This window comes from Scophthalmus maximus, chromosome 14 (assembly GCF_022379125.1).
Source record: "Scophthalmus maximus strain ysfricsl-2021 chromosome 14, ASM2237912v1, whole genome shotgun sequence".
NCBI lineage: Eukaryota > Metazoa > Chordata > Actinopteri > Pleuronectiformes > Scophthalmidae > Scophthalmus > Scophthalmus maximus.
This window is the reverse complement of record NC_061528.1, coordinates 16592646-16616500: the sequence shown is the minus strand read 5'-3', so window position 1 is coordinate 16616500 and position 23855 is coordinate 16592646. Positions and strand designations below refer to the sequence as shown.

The window sequence follows — 23855 nt, the reverse complement described above, 5'->3', positions numbered from 1 at the left end:
GCGTGTCACCTAAGAGCATCCAGACATTCTTTTTTAATTTTGCCCGCCGACTTCTTTTCAGGCCGCCTCCGAAGGCCATGTGTGTTTGTGCATGTACCCGCGCGGGGCCTACTGTACCTTGTGATTCTTGCCATGTCTGTAGACCATCCAGTCCTCTCCATTGGTGCTGACCTCAAGCTTGAAGGTGGTGACATGGTAGGCCTTTTCTGTTTCCTTTGAAATGGCGCCCTGCGTGGCGATGCCCGTCAGCACCTTCAGAGTATGCAGATCCACCTGTCGGCCAGAGAAAGAGCAAAACACGTTTGATTCAAATTGAGAAAAACATCGGCGACAAAACATAAAAAAGGATCCAAAGACGATGAGGACTGATCAAGTCAGCTGCTTTCAGAAGGAGTTCCTGGTGTAAAAATCATAATAAAAGCCATAAAAGCCTAAACTGTTAATAACAGATAACATTCTGATCTAAATCAAATTATGTTTCTCATATTAACCAAAAGTGAAGTCATTAACACCATGATGAAACTCCTAAAGCAAAAAAAAGGACCAATGAGCCTCTATCTCTCACCTCCAGCACTCTCCCCTCCTCATCTCCCCCTCTCTGTGTCTTTCTCATGGCAGAGCGATGGCAATGACCCTAATGACTTATTTTAATTTCCTCCCATACAATAGCCATGATCACCTCCCCATCCTGATTGTGGAAGCTATGCTACGTGTCTGGCATGTTGCTCGCTGTGTTGCATTCTGTACGCGCACAGCACTGTGTTGCTGGATGCGGGCTCCTCCTATTAACTGAGTGTTCTTTTGGGTAGATACACTTTGTGAAGAGCTCATATTTGTTTTTTGGGGGGGAATATATTTCAACACGATGGGTTATAGCTGACCACATATGTAAAACTGCAGGTTTAAAAATACGTTAAAGTTAAATGTCAGGATTCCACTGATGACCGCTGAGGAAATAGAAGACAGAATATTCATTTCCTGTAACGTTTTGCTGCTGTAAAATAAATTTTGTCATTTCGCTCAGCATATCGACAAACCTGATGCAGTTATTCACTTTTAGTACAGTCATCTTCTAAAGTTAGAATTGTGTTTTGTTTACAGTTATAGTAGTTACAATGGTTCCCTACCAGAGACAAATAAAAACCTAAAACTGTTTAACATTGTCATTTCGCAGTTTTTGAAGCTCTCCATTCAAATGAATTGCGTGTTATATATATATATATATATAATATGTTAGGACTGCGACTGGAGATGTGTGCCTTTACTTAAACAATACTTTTATTAAGAAAAGAGTCAGGCTGCAGAAAAAGTCAAAAGCAGAGAAAGGTTCCGCTGTGGGTCATAGCATTTATTCTCCTCCGTTGAGGCTGTTGAAACCTGTAGATTAATCAAAGCTTGTTGTGTGTGCACAGTGCGCGCGTGTGTGTGTGTTTGTGTGTCCCACTGGGGTGTAGTACAAAACACTCAGGGAGGTAAAATGCTGCGTTTGTTATCTGTCAGGGAGACAGGTGTTTTAGATTACTTCCAACACACACACGCACACACACTCAAACACACACACACACACACACACTCACACACATGGGCGCACATACGCACACGTGCCTACATGCTTAGGGCCAGCCAGAGATCCACCAAGACAACTAATCGATAGTCCGGAACCAAGGAGAGGCACAGATGAGCAGAGAAGGAGAGGTATGGAGTAAGTGAGAAAGGGAGGGAGAGAAAGAAGAGAAGGAGAGAAGGAGGAGAAGAGCAAATGAGGGATAGAGAGAGAGAGAGAGAGTGATGCAAGATGCTTCCAAGAAAAGGTTCCTCATCAATCACAGAGCTGTTAGAATAATGGAGCCACCAGTGCTCACATCATCAATCTGCAGCACACCTCACTGCACCATGGGCTAGAATAGAATAGAATAGAATGGAATAGAATAGAATAGAATAGAATAGAATAGAATAGAATAGAATAACACGAGATGCATCAGAGAAAGTGCTATAGAGACAGATTTAAACCACACACGTGGCTCAGTCAGCTTAAAGACCATGGGGTGCTGGAAGGAGAGGCACATTGGCATTTATGACAGCTGCTTGTCAAGACAGGAGCTGTTGCACACATAAACACACACACACACAAACACACACACACACGCATGCAGGCACACACACACACACACACACACACACACACACACACACAGGGGCTTTGGTCCCTGCTACGTGTTAACGCAGGGGAACAGCTGAGAGCCTCTGTGGAACGCGGCGACCCGACCACAACACCGGTGACCACAGAGCCAGGGACGGCATCAGAGAGAGAGTTTCCCAGCAAACGGTCAAACCGGTTTCACGCACAGATCGGATCCGTCACAAACAATTGAAAAAATACCAAATCAGGGGGTTTCTCCGTGGATTGGGGATTATTCTATATGGGCCGATCCGAATGTCAAGCATAAAACATTCATGAGCAAATTATTCTTTTCTCTCCGGCAACTGATTAATGATTCAAGTTCATTGATGTCACATGATTTTGAGAGTGGATTGGAGAGAGAGAGAGAGAGAGCGCCTTCGGCTGCGGTGAAAGTAAAACAGGAAGGAAGTGTGAGAATGATGGACGTTTTATTGGCCTTGTGCTGCCTCTTGGCCACAATACCCTTTTCTTTATGTTTCAGGCCCAAGGCCTGTGCTACAGCGGAGCTCTGACGATAACAATAACTGCTTTTATTTGACACATGTCTAAGACTATCTGTGATTGTGATCTTTTTTTTTTTTTTTTGTACACTAATTCCAATAAGAGAAACTGTCCCCGACATGAAAGTCAGCTTTCATCTCTGCCACAAACGGCATTGTCTGTGTTCCTGTTTCTTTCGAGCGAAACATTGGCACCTTCGTGGCTTTGCTTCTCTGTTAAATAAGTACTGAATGTGTCATCAGTTCTACAAATATCCAATCGTGGGCTATCCGATCAAGAGTTAAGACCTGAGCCCTGCAAAGACAGCCTGAATCTGACTAGCTTATTTTCTGCAGTGTGACTGTTAGTTTAGTTCTAAAACTAAGAGTCAACTGAGCCTTGCAGCTGGCGGCCAGACCAGTCAGTGAGCAACTAATAGTTTAGACCAGTAAGTCCAGACCTGGCGTGTGCGGAACCCCAGGGAGGGGGTTTAGAGCTATTTTTTCTAATTTGAGCACAGAAAAACATTTCACTGCGCATCCTGTATGAGTAAGTGACGAATAGAAACCTTTGAATCTTGGATCTTGAATCTAAATGTAAGAGGTCCCCAGGAGATTAACAGGAAAGGAAAGCAGAAAAACCCTTAAAAGAAGTGAACATTTAAAACATTTAGGATGAGAATAATCAGTCTTTGGCAGGACAGCATGGTCACGTTAGCTGAACAACTGGTCCAAACTCAGACAGGTCAATATTTAACATGACATTTTGCAAAGATTACAAAAAAAGCTTCCATGCTTTTTCCCTTTTATAAACCATAAAGACGTTAAAATGAAGCCCCAGTGTTTGTCCTGTTGGTTAAAGGAAGGTTTTCTTTTAGTGGTTAAATTGGCTGCAATGGGCCATATAGCAGCATATAGCATTATTAACTCAAGTCTGTTTATGACTAGAACCATATGACTGGACCTTGATTCGGGCATTCTTAAAAATGTAATTTTATGAAAGTGGGGGAACAAGACCCGCAGCGTCGCGTTGCCACCTCCAGTTGAGGGTAAACACACACCTGTATGAACTCCCGGTTGCTGTCCTCATTGGGCGTCCAGCCATTGTCGTGGTAGTTGAGCCGGGCCTGCCGCGGCAGCCAGTGCTCGTCGTAGAAACTCGACGAGGCTGTGATCTGGTCGTCTGTGATCTTTCCCGACTCCAAACCAAAAGCATTGCTGCAGTGAAACGCTGGAGGGAGGAGGGATTTACACGATTATTCGACTTTGTTTGCTTTTCTTAAGAACACGCGGCAAGCGTCGACTCTCACACTTACTCTCGCTGACTTCCTTGTGCGTCATGTTGTACCGGGCGGAGAAGCCGTCTTTTGCCACGGCCATGTCCGTGTGGAAGGACAGCGAGAGGATCCCGGTGGAGGACTGGATCTCGGGAGGGACCCTGGTCCCACAGTAACGACCAATCAGGGGTCCCACTGCCATTCGAACAAGAACCATTTCATTATCTTTTGGTCTGTTAAAAAAACCCGCTGTCAGCACCTTTTTACAGTACATGACACCATTCATCTGTTTATTTGTGAGACTCAGGAGAGGATGACGTGACTGTGTAAGAAGGAGCCCTCTCAACCAAATCTCACAATGGATTTTCAGTCTTTTATTTCTTAACCCATACCTTCATCCCTCAATCCTCCCATTTTTGTATCCTTTACTTTCACTGTTTTCTTTCTTTTGCTTTATCTCTAGCCACCCTCTAAGGTCAGCACCCTTCTGCCCTCTGCCCTTCATACCAACTACCCCTGGACTGGACATGGTTTTACAGTGTGTGTGTGTGTGTGTGTGTGTGTGTGTGTGTGTGTGTGTCTGTGTGTGAAAGGGTGGGGTGGGCTAAGTAGATTCATCCTGCTCCTCCCTGACTCCTCTTTGACACACACACACACACACACGAGGAGGCTTGTAAAGTAGGCGGAGCAGGTATAGAGGACAAGGAAATAGCAGACAATCAATCAGTGTTATTGATTTTTTTCCCCTTCCCCTTTGGAACGGGTGGATATTTGAAACGGGGCTCTTGAGCAAATAATGGTAATAACTCTTTACTTTAAGACAAGAGAAGAGAATTTCACAAAGAAATGTTTTCAATAAATCATTACAGATGTTTGCATGAACTCTGTTCAAACAAATGTAAGATTTCTTTAAGGATTTATTATTTAATATCTTTACCTTATGGATAAGAATATTGTCTGGATTTTCTGTCTTCCTCTGTGTGCACAAATGTTATCTGAGCTGCATATAAAGCTGGCAGAATTTTGCCATATTTGCCCCCTGTCTGACCTGACCTGTCGGACAAGGGGCACACTGACCTGACACACACACACACACACACACACACACACACACACACAAAAGCTGCCGCGCGTACAAACATAGAGGTAGAGGCTAAAAACGCCGGCTCGTACAAAACGACCACAAACTCCTCACGCCGTGTGCTCCTCTCTCTAATCAAGTCGGAGCTGAGGTCTCTGGCGTATTTATCACATGCTCCTCTTCTCCCTTTGAATAAATAGATCTTCAGGCCCGACCTCTCCTCTCAACATCTCCTCCCTTCCTCCCACACCTTTTACCCTTACGAGATATACACATGGTTGTTCTCTTTCCTGCGTTTCTTCTTCCCTGTCTCCGCTTCCTGTTTAGGTCTCTACAACCCCGCAGAGGGCAAAAGCAAGTCCTTCACCTCTGATTCCCAGTCTGTATCAGCAAGTATATAAATATATATATATATGTACCTTTCAACCGCCTCCCACTTCAGTTCACTCTCCTTCCTCTCCTTTCATCCTGCCTATCCTTCTTGCCACCACTCCGCATCACGCGCAGCTGACGGCCTTTTCTCGAAAAAAGCCTTTTCTGGCCATCTGCATTTTCTGCTTTCAACTTGGTCTGACCTCTCTTGTCTTCGATTAAATCCTCAGAAGAGAAGAGGGCGAAGACGCTGTGGCTTTTTGTTTTTCTATTCATCGTTTCAAACCACCCTCTTCTCCTTTCACCACCTTTCCTAACCTCGCTCACCGCCCTCAGGCTAAATTCATTTTATACAGTCAAATTATTTATAGAGATAAAAAGGCCCCATTGTTCGCTCTCCCTTTCTGGGATTAGTGATTTCTAAGTGCTTGAGAATGAAGCAATCATAATGTTTCAATCTGTAAAGCATATTAAAAACAAACAATAGTCCTCATGAAAACATTACCACACAACAAACACAATGATGAAGACCGAGATGTTTTTTTTCTTCCCTCCTCTCCAGCTCCGCTCCCCTCTCTTCTTCCCAGTCCTCCTCTTGAAGGCAGACCAAAAGTCTCCTGGCCTTCCTCTACTCATCTCAGCATCGCCTCCTTTTTTGTTCCAGTCTTCCCAGCGTTGGAGGACTTTTCACTGCCATTCCACCGCTCTCCTCTTTCTCTCTGCCTCTTCCATTGCTTGAAACCACATCCAAGGTCTTTGTGCCTCAGATGTATCCTTCTGAGCCCACCCAGTCCTCCCAGCAGCTAGACCAGAAATATCCGAGCCCTCTACCATTCCTCCTCTCACCGCCCCACTCTCCTCCCTGCTCTCGGCTATTTTCCCCTTGAAAGGTTGCGCTCTTGTCTCCAGAGTAGGTGCCAGCATCCTGCCCATGAGCTTAGCTTTCATCTACCAACGCATAGCCACGAAAATAGTTGCTGCTCCGACTCAGTCAATAATGATGTAGGCAGGGCAGAATACACACCATCTTCCCTTCGCCGCGCGTGTTGACTCATGAAAAGGGCTGAAAAATTGTCCAGAGTCTCCCACCGAGATCATCGTTATCAACAGTTTTATCAAGACTCTATTGATCTTAAAACAAAAAACAAAAAAGGATTTGATCAACGTCTCACCTCCCGGGAGCCCGTCCCACACTTCAAGCCAGTCGTACTTGCAGTCCCCCTCTCCGCCCGGCAGGGGGTCGTTCTCCAGGTCAAAGGTGAGGAAGGTGAGGGTGACATCCATGCTGGGTGGGACAACGATGATGAAGGAGCACTCCAGGTTGTGCGGGTATTTGTCAGGGAAGCCCGGCGACTCGATGAGACCCGAGGGACTGGTGAAGTTGCGGGAACAGTCCGAACCTGGGACGGAGACACGAGAGAGACGCAACGCATTTTACATACGTCAAGTAGAACATGTACATCAACAGCCGTTTGAGATTGTCAGCAACTGTGACCTCAACGGGAAAAATGACAAATGTGAGCACACAGTTTGTTTAGAAAAGGGTGTAGACGCCTCAGACTGTCATCATAATTCAAACTAATGATGTTATTCTGGACAGTCGGAGGTGCTGTTTTTAGAGGAGGGGGCCTTGAAACTCGCAACCAACTCACCACGTGCTGTTTTCTGTTTCGAGTACTTTACATGCAGTACTTTACATGCAGTACTTTACATGCAGTTAATGTGATGTGTGGCAAACACTGAGAGGGTGAACGCGAGCACAGCTAGCGCTGTTTAATCTTTCCTGTGTGCACTCGAAGTGGCCACAAAAAGGGAGGGAGGATCACAGAATGTGTTGACAGATTGTGGTTGGGGGGCTTCTCGCTGTTATGATGAGCTTTACATATCATCATACTACACAGGCGTGTGCACGCACACACACACACACACACAGACACATACACACACACACACAAACATATGCGCACACAGTGATCTCAGGGCAATCTGGGGATCCTCATTTCTAAATTACTGTGATACCCTCTATACTAATACTCATACACAGTACAAATATTAGGGAGTGAGTGTGGTCACACCAACTGTCCCATTATGCCAGTCCACCGAGCCATGTATGACCAAACACCAGACACACACACACACACACACACACACACACACACACACACACACACACACTGTCTAAGCCTCTTATGATAACCCATTTCTCTCCAGTCTGTTTGGGTGCCTGCTATTGTGCTCGTGTGCTCGCATGAGTAGACGAAGACAAAGTAAGTAAGTGGGCGTGTCCGTGTACAGTTAGGTCCGCGCTCCACTAACAACCTGTCCACACACCGTCCACATGTTTCAGCTGCGTTTTTTTCTATGCAGCCTTCCCCCTTTAGCATCTGACAGAACAGTAACACATCCGTTTCAATCAATGCAGTTGAAATAACATGTTGGCAACTTCCCGGCTTACACCCTCTGGTTACCTTCAGTGGAGATCTCCATGAAAAGTAGTATGGACTCGGTCGGAATACAAACTAACAGGCTATGTAAGAGTCGTGCATACGTACAGTATGTACCTGCCATTTCTTCATTTCTGCTAATCCTCCGGTAAATCAAATAAACTTCTCTGGGGGACGCCGGGGATGCTGATTTTGTTTTTCCTGTCTCCACCCCTTCCGTTGCTCTTATTTCTGGAATTTCACTACAGCAGTAGCTGTGGTCGGATACTTCATTTGACTGAATCGTATCCGCTTTGTTATAAAACGAGATTCTGTAGATTTATAGTCTACACTAATGCCTCGTGCATGCGATCATCTATTTTCCATCGAAACATCTATTTTTAGTGCGGCAGAGATTGCCTGTCTGTCTTGGCATCTCCCTGTTTGTCTGTAATCGTGGCCCACTTTCTTGTCTGATTTGCTTGTTATCGTGACCTTCTCCCTCACGCAATGACCTCCGACGCAGGCAAACACACACACACACACACACACACACACACACACACTGTCCCTCATGGGGTTTCCCTCGCGTCTGGCCCCCCCGCAGAGTGTTTTGCTGGATGGTGCGGCTCTGCGTGACTATGAGTATGTGTGTGTGTGTGTGTGTGTGTGTGTGTGTGTAGAGTGAATGTGGAGTGAGTGTGCGTAGAGTGACTGCCTGACCAGTTCTGTTGCCTGAAGCGATTTTATTCCCTTCTCATTACTTCATGTTCATGAACATCGCAAAAACACTTGTGCCCTCCTTTCTCCTCCGCCGTCAGTTCTCCCCTGTCTCCTGTCTCTACCTTGTCTCTCTAGTATTTTTTCAAGTATGGTCAAATACCCCAAAAAAACTTTCTGAAATTTGTTAGAAATATTCACAACTGCTTGCAGCGTGTTCCACATCCACACCAAACGTATGTACATATGTCTATTGATTTCTCTTTTGTAAGTCCTCTCCCCTTCTCTCCTTCCTTTTCAAAGTGTGTCTACCGCCAGCTTCTCTTCATTTCTTTTCTGGTCTTTTCTTACTCTCTCCTCTCCTGCTGTTCTTTCCTTACCATGCTCCCATGCGTCTTTTCATCTTTCACGGCTCTATCATTCCCTTCCCTCCCACTGTCTCATTTCCTATTCTTTTCTACTCACTTACCATCTGTTTGAATAGGGCAAGTGTGAAAGAAACACGAGTCTCACTGTGGGGTGGGGTCAGGGCAAAAGTGTGTGTGTGTGTGTGTGTGTTTGTTGCTGGGTAGATCTGGCACTGAGACTGATGGTTAAATGATCTGGGAGAAAGGACAAGGTCTATCAGTGTGTGTGTTTTGGAGGGGATCTGGCATGCAAACATGTTCAATCGAGTAAGTTGTGAGTATTTGAATATGTATGCGTTCATGTGCTGTATGTGCATGTGTGCGTGTGTGCGTGTGTGTGCGTGTGTGTGTGTGTGTGTGTGTGTGTGAGTGTGTATGTGTGCGGTATGCTGGCACCCAGATGTCAACTTCCATTCAACCCATCGATCATGCCAATGAGCTGTTTGTCGGATCAAACCCCGAATTATTCCCCTACCTCCCTCCACCAATCTCCAACACACTTTAGTAGACATGCAGTGGAGGCTTAACATACACTTACTGACACACACACACACACACACACAGGCACGCACACACACACACCCACCGCAGACTCTAGCACTCAGCTCAACAGCTCCTGCAAAACCACAGGTAGTTTCCTCCATATGTTTTTTGGGATTCCACCTAAGTTTCCACCTACGTCATCTAAGTTGGAGGCTCACGGTGCTGAAACTCTTGACATTACATCTCAGCCTCTGCTACTTGATCACAGCAGGGATTTCCATGAATAATAAACTCCCCGTTCCACCCAATTACTGCTGACACGTGAAATTGCGCTGTCACAAGACAATCACCCCTTTAGCAACCCAAATGTAATTTGCTAAAAGCTGCCATGCAGCGATACTCTGACGGTGTACCTCAGGGATGTATTTGTCTTTTGAGTTTGACGTGCAGATGAAATTGATGCGTCTTGGAGCGTTTTCCAGTTTGTCGTAACTCAAAACGCTGTCATCTTTATGCACATATCTACAAACAAATCAATGCCAGCAAATCTTTTCCACCAGAGAAAAGTTATCTGTTATGCCTTCTCCATCAGTAGGTGGCAGAGTGAAAAACGTCTTCCAGTCCTAGAAACCACAATGTTAGCAGAGCCAGTATGGCAAATGATGCACTGCAGGCCGAGGAATCGATTACATTTCTGGTTCGGCTTTAGGTTTGTTGAGCATTTTGAAGTAAATCATGCCTCCACTTTTTGGTTCATTACATCTCACCACAGAGCACATTTCACTCATCACTGGAGAGGATCTGGATCCACTTAACCTCGATGAGAGCCAGAGGAAGGAGGAGCGAGCGCTGCGATTGGTGCGAGTGATGTGTAATAAACTGACTTGATGTGTAGTCAAACAGAGGCGGAGAGGGAAGGGCCCAAAGGCACAGGGCAGAATGTAAACAACAGCAGTTATTAGAAGAATTGTCACGATAACTTCCACATAACACCGCCCGCAGACTGTGTGTCTGTGTGTGTGTGTGTGTGTAATGTATTACTCAATGAAATCTGTTCTCCCAGTGTTACTATGGTACTCACTTCGCATTTTGAAAAAAAGCTGGTCCTCACTAGATTTAAAAAAAAAAAAAATTGGAATTTGCAGTTTAAGTTTTCATTTTCGGTTGAGGTGAGGTTTAACGTTTAGGTTCAGGTTTAGGCTCGGGCTTGCGGTTGAGGGTGAGGAGAAGTCAGCGAAGTCTCCCGGCTTTTATTGCAATGCAATGTCCTCTTGAGTGACAAAAATAAGCGTGTGTGGGTGTGTGTGTGTGTGTGTGTGTGTGTGTGTGTGGGTGTCTGGGTAGTTAATGATTCCGTGCAGACATGTAAGCTCCCCTGCATTTGTGAGTAACCAATCAGCCTGCATCAGTGCATTCATATACGTGTGTGCGTGTGTGTGTGTGTGTGTGTGTGTGTGTGTGTGTGTGTGTGTGCGCGTGTGTCTGGTGAGTTCTGGGTCACAATAACAGCTGGGGGCGCACTGCCCAGACAGTAAAATTTGATTGGCTGTTCATTCCAGTGGCTGTTTTCGTATTGGCCGGAATTTTACTACAGTATCCATAGTGATGAAGCTGTAAACAGAAACAAGTGCGGCACGTGTATATTTGTGTTGAGGTAGCGTCTTGTTTGTTGTTGGTTGGTGGGTTTGTTTGTTTGATCATCCAAGCCCACAAATTTGTGATGGCTGTTGCAATACATGCACGAGTCTTCACGTTCATATTAAATCCCTATGATTACGAGCTGCATGCTGTATGTTCTCTACCTGCTCTGCAAACGTGAGTGTAAAATGTAGAGGGAATATATGCACACTGTTGTGTTCGAGGTTTGTGGTAAATATCTGTCTCTGCATCTGTGCGTGCGTGTTTCCAGACTGAGTAGACTGTTAATCTTTGAGGGGTCCAGTAATTAGGACACCCAGAGGGTGGGGGGAAAGTCTCCTCCAACACGCACGTATAAACACACAAACACACACACTCTTGCGCGCGCTTGCGCAAAACCTTCCCTCTTCTCGAAAACACAGACCCCAGTAACAGACGGGACTGGGTCAGAGACCGTCTCCACAATATTCAGTCAAGGGGAAAAAGAAACGGAGAGACGAAAAGGAGAAAACCATGATCTATACTTCCAGGAAACATGACATCACACGGAGACCTTAAGGATTTTTCGAAGAACACTAGACAGATTTTTGCGTTTAAATGATACATGCAATTAAATGAACTTAAACTACGGCCTGTTCTTTAAATTTTCTTATACTCAAAAAGGAGCAATGAAATCATATTTTCTGTCTGAAAGATGAAAATCAAAATTGAGAGAATAACAAAACAAAAAAAAAGTGCAGCTGACGCCTCTTTACAACAAGTGTCTCAGTCCTTTTTAAGTGAGTATACAGTATATGGGACAGCGAGGACAGCGGAGGCCATGGACACATGAGAGGAGGAGAGTGCACAGACAATCTATAGAAGAAGTTCTGTGGGAGTTGAGGGTTTATGGTAATTTAGTCTGGCAAAGATTTTCTATAACCGTGTTTGTTTCTTTATTCAAAGAAAATAAAAACGACATATCAAACTTGGAGTATGTTTTCCCGCACATTCGGACAAAAAGAACGTGTGTAATGTGAGTTGATGCCTCCTGGCACTCTCCTTTATATTGTGCACCACACATGCACATTGACTGTTCTCGCCCAGCTACTGCTCAGAGGAAAGTGGGAATGCTTTTCAGTTGACCCCCAGAAGACTTTATTAGAATGGGTTTGTGGTCATGTGGGATTATTGTAACATTATCATGTTTTTATCTCAGACAGTCTATAGAGCCCTGGACTTACAGAACTTTTTTCCTAAAAAAGTAACACATTCAAACTGTGAAAATGAAAGTTTTGCTTAGTTCATTAAAAGTTAATTATATATACTATATATATATATATAAAAAATCATTTGAACAGTAGTGTGCAGAAATTGTAAACTAAACATGTTGATGATGAAATGGGGAAAAACAATTAGTCACATCTCTTCCTATAATAGCAACTGTCAGCACAGGATGGACGCACAAAACAGATTGAAATGCTTCCCATGAAATAACTGTAGAAGTGAATTATGTTTCCCTTTGGTAGAGTTTCAAAAGACATCAATTCGAAACCGGATCTCAAGTCTCTCTCTCTCTTTCTCCCTCTCTCTTCGTCCTCTGTCTCTCCTTAGGGTACTTGGGTGTGAACAGTGACACCGTTGTTGTTTAAAGGTCCACCAGGTGTCATGCGAAAGACACACACACACACACACACACACACACACACACACACACACACACACAGACAGGGCTGAGGTTACAAACACAACACGTGGGGTTGTCAGTGTTTCTCACTTGCTGGCACTGGCCTTTTGGGATTTTGTGTGTGTGTGTGTGTGTGTGTGTGTGTGTGTCAGGGGAACAGGGGAACAGGGGCTCAGGACTCAATTAAGCAGGCATGTGTGGAATGCTTTCAGGGGGAACGGGACAAGATGGCAGTGGGGCCAACACTATGCGCCCCTCTGTCTCACTCGCCCTTGATCTCAATTGGTCTTGCTTTGGCTGACCCATGGCAGCGTGAAGGGGAGCCATGTCAGGCACACACACACACACACACACACACACACACACAGACAAAGTGCCATGAAGGGGAGAGATGTCTCGCCTGGACAGTCTAAGGGCCTCTCAAGGGTCCTCAGCTGTGTCTCTTGTCGCCCTCTCTGTGTCTCCCATGACACCGGGGAGATAAATGGGGCCTGGTCACCTAATGAAGCATGCTGACTCGTCTATGAGTAGCTTGTACTACGGTTACTAATGGCCCATTTGTGAAGGTGCAGCCCTTCTCAAATCCCGTCCCGTTCATTTTTAAATCTGTCCGTGTGCATGGGTCATGAACAGAGATAATGTCCCTCTGGAGAGTCGTGTGAAATAGACTCCGAGCCGAGGATCACCCTAAGGGGGGGGGGGGGGGGGGGGGGGGCACTCTGGTGGCCGACTGGTTATAGTGTGCCCTCATCACTGCAACATCCACGCTTTGATTCTGGCTTTGGACCTTGGTTGCATGTCCATTCTCTCCCTCATCCCATGTCTTTGGACTGTGGGAGGAAGCCGGAGAACCCGGAGAGAACCCACGCATACACGGGGAGAGCATGCAAACTCCACACAGAAAGGCCCTGGTTGGTTTGAACCGGGATTCGAACCCAGAACCTTCTTGGTGTGACCACTACACCACCGTGCAGGCTCTCCACTTCACTATATATAAATACAAATCTTAAATCACTTAAAAGCAACACAATGGCACATACTGTATATCTGTATCTTCTTGTTCAAATGCCTATATTGGCAGTATCATTGATATAAGTCCACACATGGACCTTTGCACACATTTAACATCATCTGATTTGCAGGGTCATAACATTACCGAATCACAAGTGAAAACATAAGGGGCAGCAACGGTAAACATGCATTTTACCGGTTTTGAAGATTTCGTAGCGCAGCGAGAAGCCCGCCCCTTGGTGGGCGTAGTCTGACACGAACTTGATGTGGAGCGAGGGGCCCGACGATATGATCGGCGCGGGGGCGATGTTGCTGCAGTGCTTCCCCAACACGTCAGCGGTCTCCGAGTTCCCATCGTGGATCTCCACGTAGTCGTACCTGCGGAGGACAAGCAAATATTCATGAATGACGTGGGAGTCTGTGGGACTTTGTGGAAAAGTTTCCTTTCAGAAGGGTGTCATCACAGTTCAAATGAATTGCAGCAGAAGACACTGGCACATTACAGATGACGGAGGAGGAAAATAATCGACTGCATCTGGCAACACAGAAAGAGAACCCCTTTTGTAAAATTCTGTAACTGCACTGTAATTGAGTGATTATATACTCTTAATGCTATATATGCTGTCACCGTCCACGGAACATCATTTTATGGATTATACTGCCACGAATATAAGCTGACATGCTCCCTTTCAGACTGCACAAGGGGAACAGCTGTGTCTACCTTTCATTCTCAATAGTAAATTACAAGTTTGATGATATCCGTAAAGCAACAGACAAAAAAAAATGGTTAGCGGAACAAGTATTGTGCAAGAGAAATAGAAAAAAAAAATATCGCATAGGGCAAGAGTGTATCTCATGGTCAAGCCGTTTGAACTAGGAGTGAAACTCCAGTTTACATCTGTGCCCAGGACGGTTCAGTGCGTTCCTGGTTCCCCTTTGTCCTTGCGTTAATTCATAACTGATCATGTTGGTATCAAATGAGGGAATAGACCCCAACAAGTCCAAATTTTAAATGATATGCCAGTAGTCCCTATGTATTTATACCGTATATATCAGCACGCGTATGGTAATTATTGCGGAACATTACACATCTCCAAAAAGGGCACCAGGGACTGTTTGGTTCTTTAAAAGGAAGGATGCAGACTTCAGTCTATTTTTATTGCCGGTTCTTTCATGTTTTCCGACCCCAAACGTTGGGACCTATCTCCAGAGCCACAGCAGGGGTGTTGCCTCTGTGTCTGGATACCAAAAGACCCACCTGCCTGCCTCGAAAATAGCTTCCTCGAAAAAATAAATTCCTTGAGCCACAAGGCGGGCATAACGTTTTGATTCCGAGTTAAAAAGAGTTCAATTTCAATTAGGGATTTTCTCACCATAAAGCAAAGCCACGGACGTCTTCTCCTCTCTCCGCATCACAATCGATTACCTCGGCCCGCAGAACAGTTAATTGCTCTAACAATTTCAATCTCCCACGAGGCACCATAATGAACAGGCCGCAGCCTTAAAAGAGGACCCAGAGTCATTTTGCCAACTCCATGCACAGCTTTAAGTATGCCAAAGGTGCGACATTTCTGAAAAATTTCATAAGCCAGTGACAGACGACCTCCCAGTGCCTCAACAGATGAAGGTATCGTGTAGCATGAGGCGATAAAAGCGAAGCACATGGTATTTTGTTGCCGCTCTGCCGACACATTAAGGATGCATGAATATAAAAGGGGTGCTAATCTTTTCACTATTTGTTAGCATGCATTCGCAGTTATGCCAAACTCCGAAGCCAAAACACACACACACACACACACGATACGCTTATTTATTTGTTTTTTTACTTAAGAGGATATGGCATTGGCTTATTTTCCTGTCATGGAGACTCACTCAACCCCAACAGATAATCTATCCACAAACAGCCCCGGGAGTCGGTGGTTTGACCAGCTATTTGTTCTGACATGGGAGGTGAATCTCTTTAAAGGGATAGTTCAGTGAATTTTTGAAGTTGGGTTGTGTGAGTTACTCATGCGTGGTTAATGTGTTACCTCATGGAGATGGTGATCGGCGATGTCATTTCATGGAGTTTGGAGGAGAGTCTCTGCAGAGGGGACCACCGGGCATGAGTAACTCACACAACCCCACTTCAAAATCACTGAACTATCCCTTTAATACGGCTTCGCGAGAAGAACTGTTTTGGGGTTTTTTTCCCGTCCTCAGGACGTATAGCTCCCGTCCCGTGCGACGCGAGGAAACCGCAGGCAACAGGAGTGAATCCAGCGACCGCCGCTGAGCCCGTCGGCTTTACAAGCACACGGATGAGTGTCTTTAGCGTCTCCGTATTTGTGAGTTGTGTTCTCCCCTGACAGGTGAGGGCTACACACCGCCCGCTGTCCCCGTCGTGTTTCTCTGTCTTGCTCTGCGCGGAAACATCATCACAATTGTGAGCCAGGCTGTCGCGGCACCGTGGCGCATGTGGGTGCGCATCTGTGTGTCCTTCGTGCGTGCGCACGGGCCACAGCTCCTGTCATATTTTCCCTGGAGAACGCCTCGTCCCAGCGACAGGTTCCTCCTCCTCCTCCTTTGTGAAATGACAACTTTGTTGAACGGCTCTTGGTATCCGGACAAGGTCTTTTTTTCTTCCTCTTGCTGGCTCCCTCCTCCCCTAATTATTTCTCGGTGTTTGGCTTTCTTCACACTTTTCCTTTTTTTTCGACCATTCTTTGTCTTCATCCTAGTCTCTCTCTCTCTCTCTCTCTCTCTGTGCGTCTCTCTGTCTCTTTCTCCCTTCCCCTTTCCATCTGTAGCCTCCCCTAATGTGCTGTCAGGCGCATAACCAGTGGCCAGGAGCCAGTGTGTGGGGGAGACAGGGGAGGCAGAGATGGGGGGGGAGAGATTATTTGAATTTGTGGAGGTTTGAGTGTAAAACTCAAGCTTTATTACCGGTGCTGACAGGGAAAGGAGAGAGTGGGCAACAGAGAGAGAGGTCCAGGCAAGAAACACTGGGAAACCCTGTACCAATGGCTCTGTATTTGATTTTTTTTTTTGGATTTGATCAGAGCTCACAATGCTTCCTGTCAAACCGGGGGCCGGGCTGTAATTCTCAGGCCGCTGCTCTCAAAACGGCGATCCAATCGTTAATTCGTGATGACAAAAATGACCTGACAGAATAAACACGAGGTCTGCAGCAGCTGTACAGCGAGCGGCACTAACATAATCCTTTGTCCACGTCCGCTCTTCAAAAAGCCCAAACCTGGCGGCTGTCATCCACTTTGGAGGCCGTTTAAGTCCAAACGCTCTCTTTTCAGGCGAAGACGCGGCGGCAACGTGGAGCCAAAAGAGAACAGCGCGGTGCACGGACGCAGTCGGAGGGAGAGAACATGACACTGCATTCGCTCTGCCAACACCTCCCCTCGGACGGGCAGAGACAGGTGTCCCTCCATCGCTCCCTCGCAGCACACACACACACACACACACACACACACACACAAGACACCTGCGCAAACACACACACACGCTCTCACCGATGCGCACACACGGGGGGCCTGCGGCCATGGACTCGGATGGATCTATAGGCGGGTATGAGGCTCCCAATCTGTCGCTGTGTGGGAGGAACACAGCTCCTAACAAACTGTATAATCCCATCATCTGTCTCTCTCTCTCTCTCTCTCTCTCTCTCTCCTCTCCCCCAAATATATTTCACTGCATCCAATCAGTGATTTGCTTGTTAACACGCAGTGTACAGGTTTTTTTGTTTCCCGCTTGCTCGCGCGAAGGACATGAGGATAACGTAAGCCGTCGGGAGGTTAGGGACATAGAGGAGGACGAGCGCCCGTGATGGAGTGCAGGCCCGGGGATTGCGTTGAGTCGTGGAAGAGGATCTGGAGACGAGCAGACACATTTGGAAGTCGACGGAATGGAAGATCTGACCCTGTGTCAGATTTGTGTCTGTGTGTTCGAAGGGGCGTGGGCTCTGTGAAGTCTGTCTGGTGTGAACCGAGGGCAAAGGTTCAGACGCAGACACAATTCGGCCACTACACCCCTCCTTCCTCGCACTCCTCTCTGCCTAGGTCGGGAGTTGTCTTCCTACACCTGCACGTTTCCTTCAAACATCGGGGGTGCCCTCAGCTGCAGACAGAGCGTCTGCATTGCACAGACAGACACGCGCGCGCACGCACACGCACGCACACACACACTTAAAAAAAGCTGAAGGCGGGCCAAAGTGGCAGTAACGTGTGACAGTGTGTCAGGATGTGACAAAAGAGAGAGAGAGAGAGAGAGAGAGAAAGTCTCAAAACATTACTTATTACACAATTTGTCAATTTAGAATTCTTGTATGCGGTCATTCATATTTTTGCTTTGCGGCAAATACAGGGAAACTATGATCCTTATTTGAACTGAGCAACATTCAAACTAAACCGACGTGGAACTTAATGAATCATCACCTTACCGCGGGACAGGGCGCTCGAATTTGGGATTTACGTTCATACAACAGAAATCTAAATTGCTGTGTTATTATTTTTTTTAAAAAGGGGGTGAAAATAAATCCCCCTTCTTTTGTTTTCACCCCAGCGGAGAAGGGGAAGTGAAATCATGGGAGGCCGCACACAAACAACTTTAGAGGAACTCAAAGAGTCCACTAGAATCACACACGTGCTGTCTTTCCAGCTCCAGTCGTGTGTTGACGCATTGCGATTCAAGCTGAACTCCTAAAAGAGGCATCGACGGGTGGTTTCCAGGGAAGTAAGGTTGGTGAGTGAGGCTCTCTGACAAGACACGGACAATTATAGATGTGGCGAATGCAGCCAAGCCCTCTGACCACAGATACGCTTCTAACAGCACTGATAACTCCCGTGAAGCTGGAGATCAGGAGCTGCTACCGGTCTTTCAGAGAAGTACTCCTACTTCTTATTCTCATGTCTCATGTGCATCGCTCGAGACAAAGGATTTTCAAACAATACACATACATAAGGAACTCTTAGAAGAAAGCGATTGCCTTGATCGGTATTCTTAAAGTTCACATGCAAAAACATAATCAAAGCCAATGAAGCCTCTTTCGGGAGTTGCTACATGCATATGCCTCAGTCTTGAAATGGCTTTTCTAAAACGGTTAGCACTCAAAGGGTGAACTCTCTCAGAACGGGTGCACACAAGAACATACCGACATTCCCACCGAGCAGCCGCGGTCAGTCTGTCACTGAAAAGTGTTTGATAAAGAGTGTAGAGAGTGAAGAGGATGACTGACTTCACTGTTATCAGGTAATAGGCCTATTACTGCTGGACAGCAGTGTGTGTGTGTGTGTGTGTGTGTGTGCGTGTGTGTGTGGTAGTAGTAGTAGTCTCCAGGACAACCGATCGATTCCTCATTATGGCTTTAACACACATTGATCAGGGTCAGTCCTTCACAGACAAACACTGGCAACCATCCCGCACACACGCACACGCACACACACACACACACACACACACACACACACACGCACACACACACACACACACACACACACACACACGTGCACACACTGTCATTACAGTAACAAACATTGACAGGACGGACCTTCAGGGCCTCGGGGAGCGTCTGTAAATCAGAGCACTGATATTATCATCATTACATGCTTTACTTGAGTGTGTGTGTGTGTGTGTGTGTGTGTGAGAGAGAGAGAGAGAGAGAGAGAGAGAGAAAGAGAGAGAGAGAGTGAGAGACTTCTTGATGCACTCCAGGCAACAATCTGCACCCCAAGATGAACATAACAGACCAACACTTGACATCTTTAGGGCTTCTTCTTTAACAATTCCGCGCCATTTTACGTAGTCTCAAAGACGGAAAATACAACCCAAACCACCTGAAACAACAGCATTGATGGTTGGGGGAACATAAGCGATGTTGACGGCGAGAATGTAGCTACCGTGCTGCTCTTGGTTGTACAGTATAGGCAGTTTGCCGTGACAAACAGCTAAATGTGTACAGTATTTCCGAAAAAACAGCAAAAGTTTGCTTTTCTTTGTGGGCGCCTGGCGTGATCACTGTGGCGTTTGCCCGGTGAGGAATTGTGATTCATTTGAAAGCAGGTGAGTCAACCTCCGACTGTACTCTCTCTCTCTCTCTCTCTCTCTCTCTCTATACAGTAGCTCTCAAACGGCACTAGCAATGGGAAATGCTTGTATGGAAGCGCGACTCCCCTGCCGGCAGAGTCACCGTGATGCTAATTCAAACATGCAGGCAGCTGCTAAATGCCCACAGCCGGTAACGGAACATCCACTGTCGCGCCACATGCTGTTCCACTCTCTGTCATAAAGTCTCTTCGTCTCTACCTCCGTCTTTTATTTATTTAATTTTTTCCCCTTTTCTGCCCCGAGGCCGGTGTCACATCCCATCACTTTCCCCGCCGCTCTCCTCTTGGTGCCGTCCTCGGGACAGTCACCTGCCGGTCAGGTGTGCTCGCCTCATCCGGTGTAAAGTTCAAACCTCGATCGCGTGTCATCCCGACAGAGTTAAAGCTGAAGCATTTGTCTCCGATCGCACTTGTGCTCATGTGTGAGAAGAGAAGCGACGAGAAGAGAAACCTTGCATGAAGTTAAATGATTGATTGAGGCGGAGTACAAAGACAAGGTCTAAATCATTAGTGAAACCATTATCGTCGACTGCAGCTCCTCTGTCATATAAATCACTTCTTAACTCGCTGCTTTGCTCCACTCTTATTGTGTAAGCCACATAACCGTGAAACGGCCTACGTGCCTGTCTGCCTAAAGGGGCACGGAGCCACGTAACGCTGTATACGAGTTTATCTCGGAGCTCAAAAACACCTTCACCTCTGTGTGCGCATTTTTTACTCTTGTTTGTGCACGCTTGTGTCTCGCCCTTACCCTCTATGTGGGTGTGTGCATGCGTGTGCGTGTGCGGGTTTCCCGTAATCGCTGTTGCAGATAGCGACAGGCTCGGCCGTGAACTGAGGCGAAGGAGGACCGCCGAGCGTGGGGAATGAGGCGAGGATGAGGAAAAAAGTGATAGACACATGGATAAGTGATGGATAGACACAGGCTGGGGGATAAAAGAGGATGAAGACGGATTCGGGCTGAGGAAAAGTCTATGAACGGCAAAGAGAGAAGAATAGGTGCATTTTCAAGAGGGAGAGGGGAGAAGGGAGGAGAGCGTGGCATTTGGCTTGCTGCCTGCGATTTCTCATACGCAATGCTGAATAATGATTTGGCCTAGGCGATAAGGGACTGGCACACTGCAGGGGGACAAGGGTGAGGGGGAGGGAAGTGAAGGAAGGAAGGAAGGAAGGAAGGAAGGAAGGAAGCGGAGACTTTGGGCAGAAGGAGAGAGGGAGGAGATTGAATAGGAGGAAGTAGAGAACGGAGAGGAGAGGTGATGAAGAAGGAGGCATGTATAGGGAGGAAGGAAAACAGAAGGTGGGACAGAGGAAGGCCGCAAGAGCAGAGGAAAGATGATGGATGGGCTCCACTGGGCAGTGGTGGGGGGGGGGGGGGGTGAGAGATGAATAAACGGCGAGCGAGGGTGAGGAGAGGGAGAGAGCCAGGAAGAAAGGGGAGAGGGTAGAGAGAGGAGGGAGCTGTCAGAATGATTTGAGCCGGCCCTCAACGGACCCTGACGCTGCACTTTTCCCTAAGCAGCCGCTCGCCCGTGTGTGTGTGTGTGTGTGTGTGTGTGTGTGTGAGTACGTGCGCGTGAGTGTGCATGCACATACGCACACACTCCTCCTTCCCAGACTCTCCAAATAGAGATCTTGCTTTCAGAGTCAGAGCAGGGCACCGAGCTGAGGGGAAAATGGGAAGTACACAGCCAACCGCTGCCTGAAAAAGACTACACATATTCTTTAAAAACACCATTTTGCAGCCGTTCTTTGACCTTAACCGCATTAGATGTTGCCGCATGCAGACTTTAATATCACTTTCTGTCAGGGGAGTGTGCATAATAAAGATTCATATCAGTGGAGAGTGTCGCCTCACCTCTACTCCGTGAATACAAATACACAAAAGGTACCTAAGCGCTCTAAAAACAGGACTGGACTGTGTCAAGACTTGGGTTTTGTTTAAATTTGGATCTCAACGTCATTTGCGTGCTTTAAGCAACACAACATTAAAAAAACAGTACAGCGAATATGAAGCCGCAGTCAGTAGACTAGAGCATGAAGAACACAAATAGGTAGAAACACTGCAAAACTGCACCGCCACCGCAAAAACCAAAGACTTGAGTTGTACGGATCCTTTTATCTAACTCTTGTCATAAGAGAAAATTCTTCCCCCAGAATGTCAAACTTTCCCCATAAAGAATAATAAAGTTTTTCGTCTTCCTTCTCACGCGGAACATGAAGAGGCTGTAAAAAGTGTACAGTTTCAGCAATCCTACAAATCCAATGATAAAAAAATGTATAACTTTCATTGTTTCTCCGGACAGCAGACGTGTACAGTAAGATAAGATGGCTTTGATCGACCCTATAACTGCGAATGAAGGTAGACGAAGTCAAAATGATTATGGCTGTGAGCCACAACACAACACGCAGACGGACCCACACCTGACCACGTCCAAAGAGTTGATTCCTCTGTGCATCACTTCCGTCATGTGGTTTTTACTTTTCGAAAGAATACGCACGGGAACTAGAGACTGAGTTTTTGAGGGATAACTGAAACCTGTCACCGGTTAAGTTCTGACGCGCTGCCACTTTGACGGGAAAAAGGAAAGTCGCGGTGACCAATCATTGGCCGTGGCAATATTGGGCACAAGCTTTTAGTTTGTGTGTGTGTGTGTGTGTGTGTGTGTGTTTATCACTCATGCTCTCCGTCTCTTCCCCTCCCTCCAGCTGTCTCCCTGCACTTTAATGGCTACAGTATATGAATCTTAATGAAAACATCTCTCTCTCTCTCTCTCTCTGTGTGTGTGTGACCACCTCTCCATCGATTTTGCCCGCAGCGCCAGAGGAGCGCTTGACAAAATGTGATGCATTATAGATTACAGATTACCATTTTAAATTCCAATCAGGACCGTAATAGATTAGATTGCTTCAACGTGGTGACCCAGAGTAATAGAACCACTCTTTTCTGACCGGGGTGTGGCGATTCATAACAGCGTTATGTTGATGCGGGGGGTTTTTTTTGGGGGGGGGGACAAATGAAAATGTTTTAAGAGTTTTTTTTACATGAGACTGAGAGGAGCCATATAGAGCTACCTTGTTCACAATGTAGTCTTTGTCTAGATGCCTCATTTGTCCTAACAAGATGAGTGTGTGTGTGTGTGTGTGTGTCCGTGTGTAGCTTGAGGGAAGGAACAACACTCACTAATGACCACATTACATACTGATCTGATGATTTAAAAGATTGTTGAATTCAACAATTAAAGACAAATAGATATTTGATGGTCAGAGACCCCGACGTGTGTGTGTGTGTGTGTGTGTGACATACATACCATACCCTCCACCCCAGCCACCCCCGCACACGCATGCACACACACAGACACACACACACACACACACACACACACACACACACATAAAAACAGTCAGCGTCTTCTCCTTTGCCCTCTGAACTTAACAGCTCAATTTCAGCCTACCCCTTTGCGCACGCACACACACGCACACACACACACACTAACACAGACAGACACAGACACAGACACACGCTCCGAGCGCTGGGCGCCTGTAGACCTAAATAGCTCTGTGCCGTAGGACACTTGTAAATAACAGTCTATTAGGCTGGAGACGTTGCCACCAACACTGCATCTCACTTACCAGCATGGCTTCGGAGACTCACTCGCTTTCCAAAAATGATTTACTTGACATTACTCAATGTAGCAAAAATGTTGAGACACGATCCACAGCTCTTAAAATGTAGAACAAGTACAGAGACACACACACACACACACACACACACACACACTGTACAGTATGTGCATAATTAATAAGAAGGGAAGAAGCCACTGGACTTGAAATGGATGTAAAAAACAAAAAGAAAACAAAGCATGAACAAGAGAGGGAGAAAGATGCAGACAGGAAGGGGGAGAGCATCTCATGCATCGAACAGATTCAGGGATTAGATCTGTAGTGTGTACTGCACATGGCGAGGACAGGGAGACAAAGCAGCGTGTTTTTTGTGTTCCCACAGCGCAGTGGGTCGCTT

General features: G+C 46.4%; 1 protein-coding gene across 2 annotated transcripts in view; it reads right to left on the bottom strand.

Annotated features, from left to right (window-relative positions):
* Nucleotides 1–23855, bottom strand: part of LOC118282719 (neuropilin-2-like) — an 89431-nt gene that overhangs the window by 49917 nt on the left and 15659 nt on the right. For both annotated transcript variants that reach the window (XM_047337247.1, XM_035604042.2), the window contains exons 3-7: nt 13936–14117; nt 6564–6791; nt 3978–4133; nt 3723–3892; nt 118–273 (exon numbers count right to left, since the gene is read on the bottom strand). In XM_047337247.1, coding sequence (XP_047193203.1) covers nt 118–273; nt 3723–3892; nt 3978–4133; nt 6564–6791; nt 13936–14117 — 892 coding nt within the window. The remainder of the gene's footprint in view (nt 1–117; nt 274–3722; nt 3893–3977; nt 4134–6563; nt 6792–13935; nt 14118–23855) is intronic.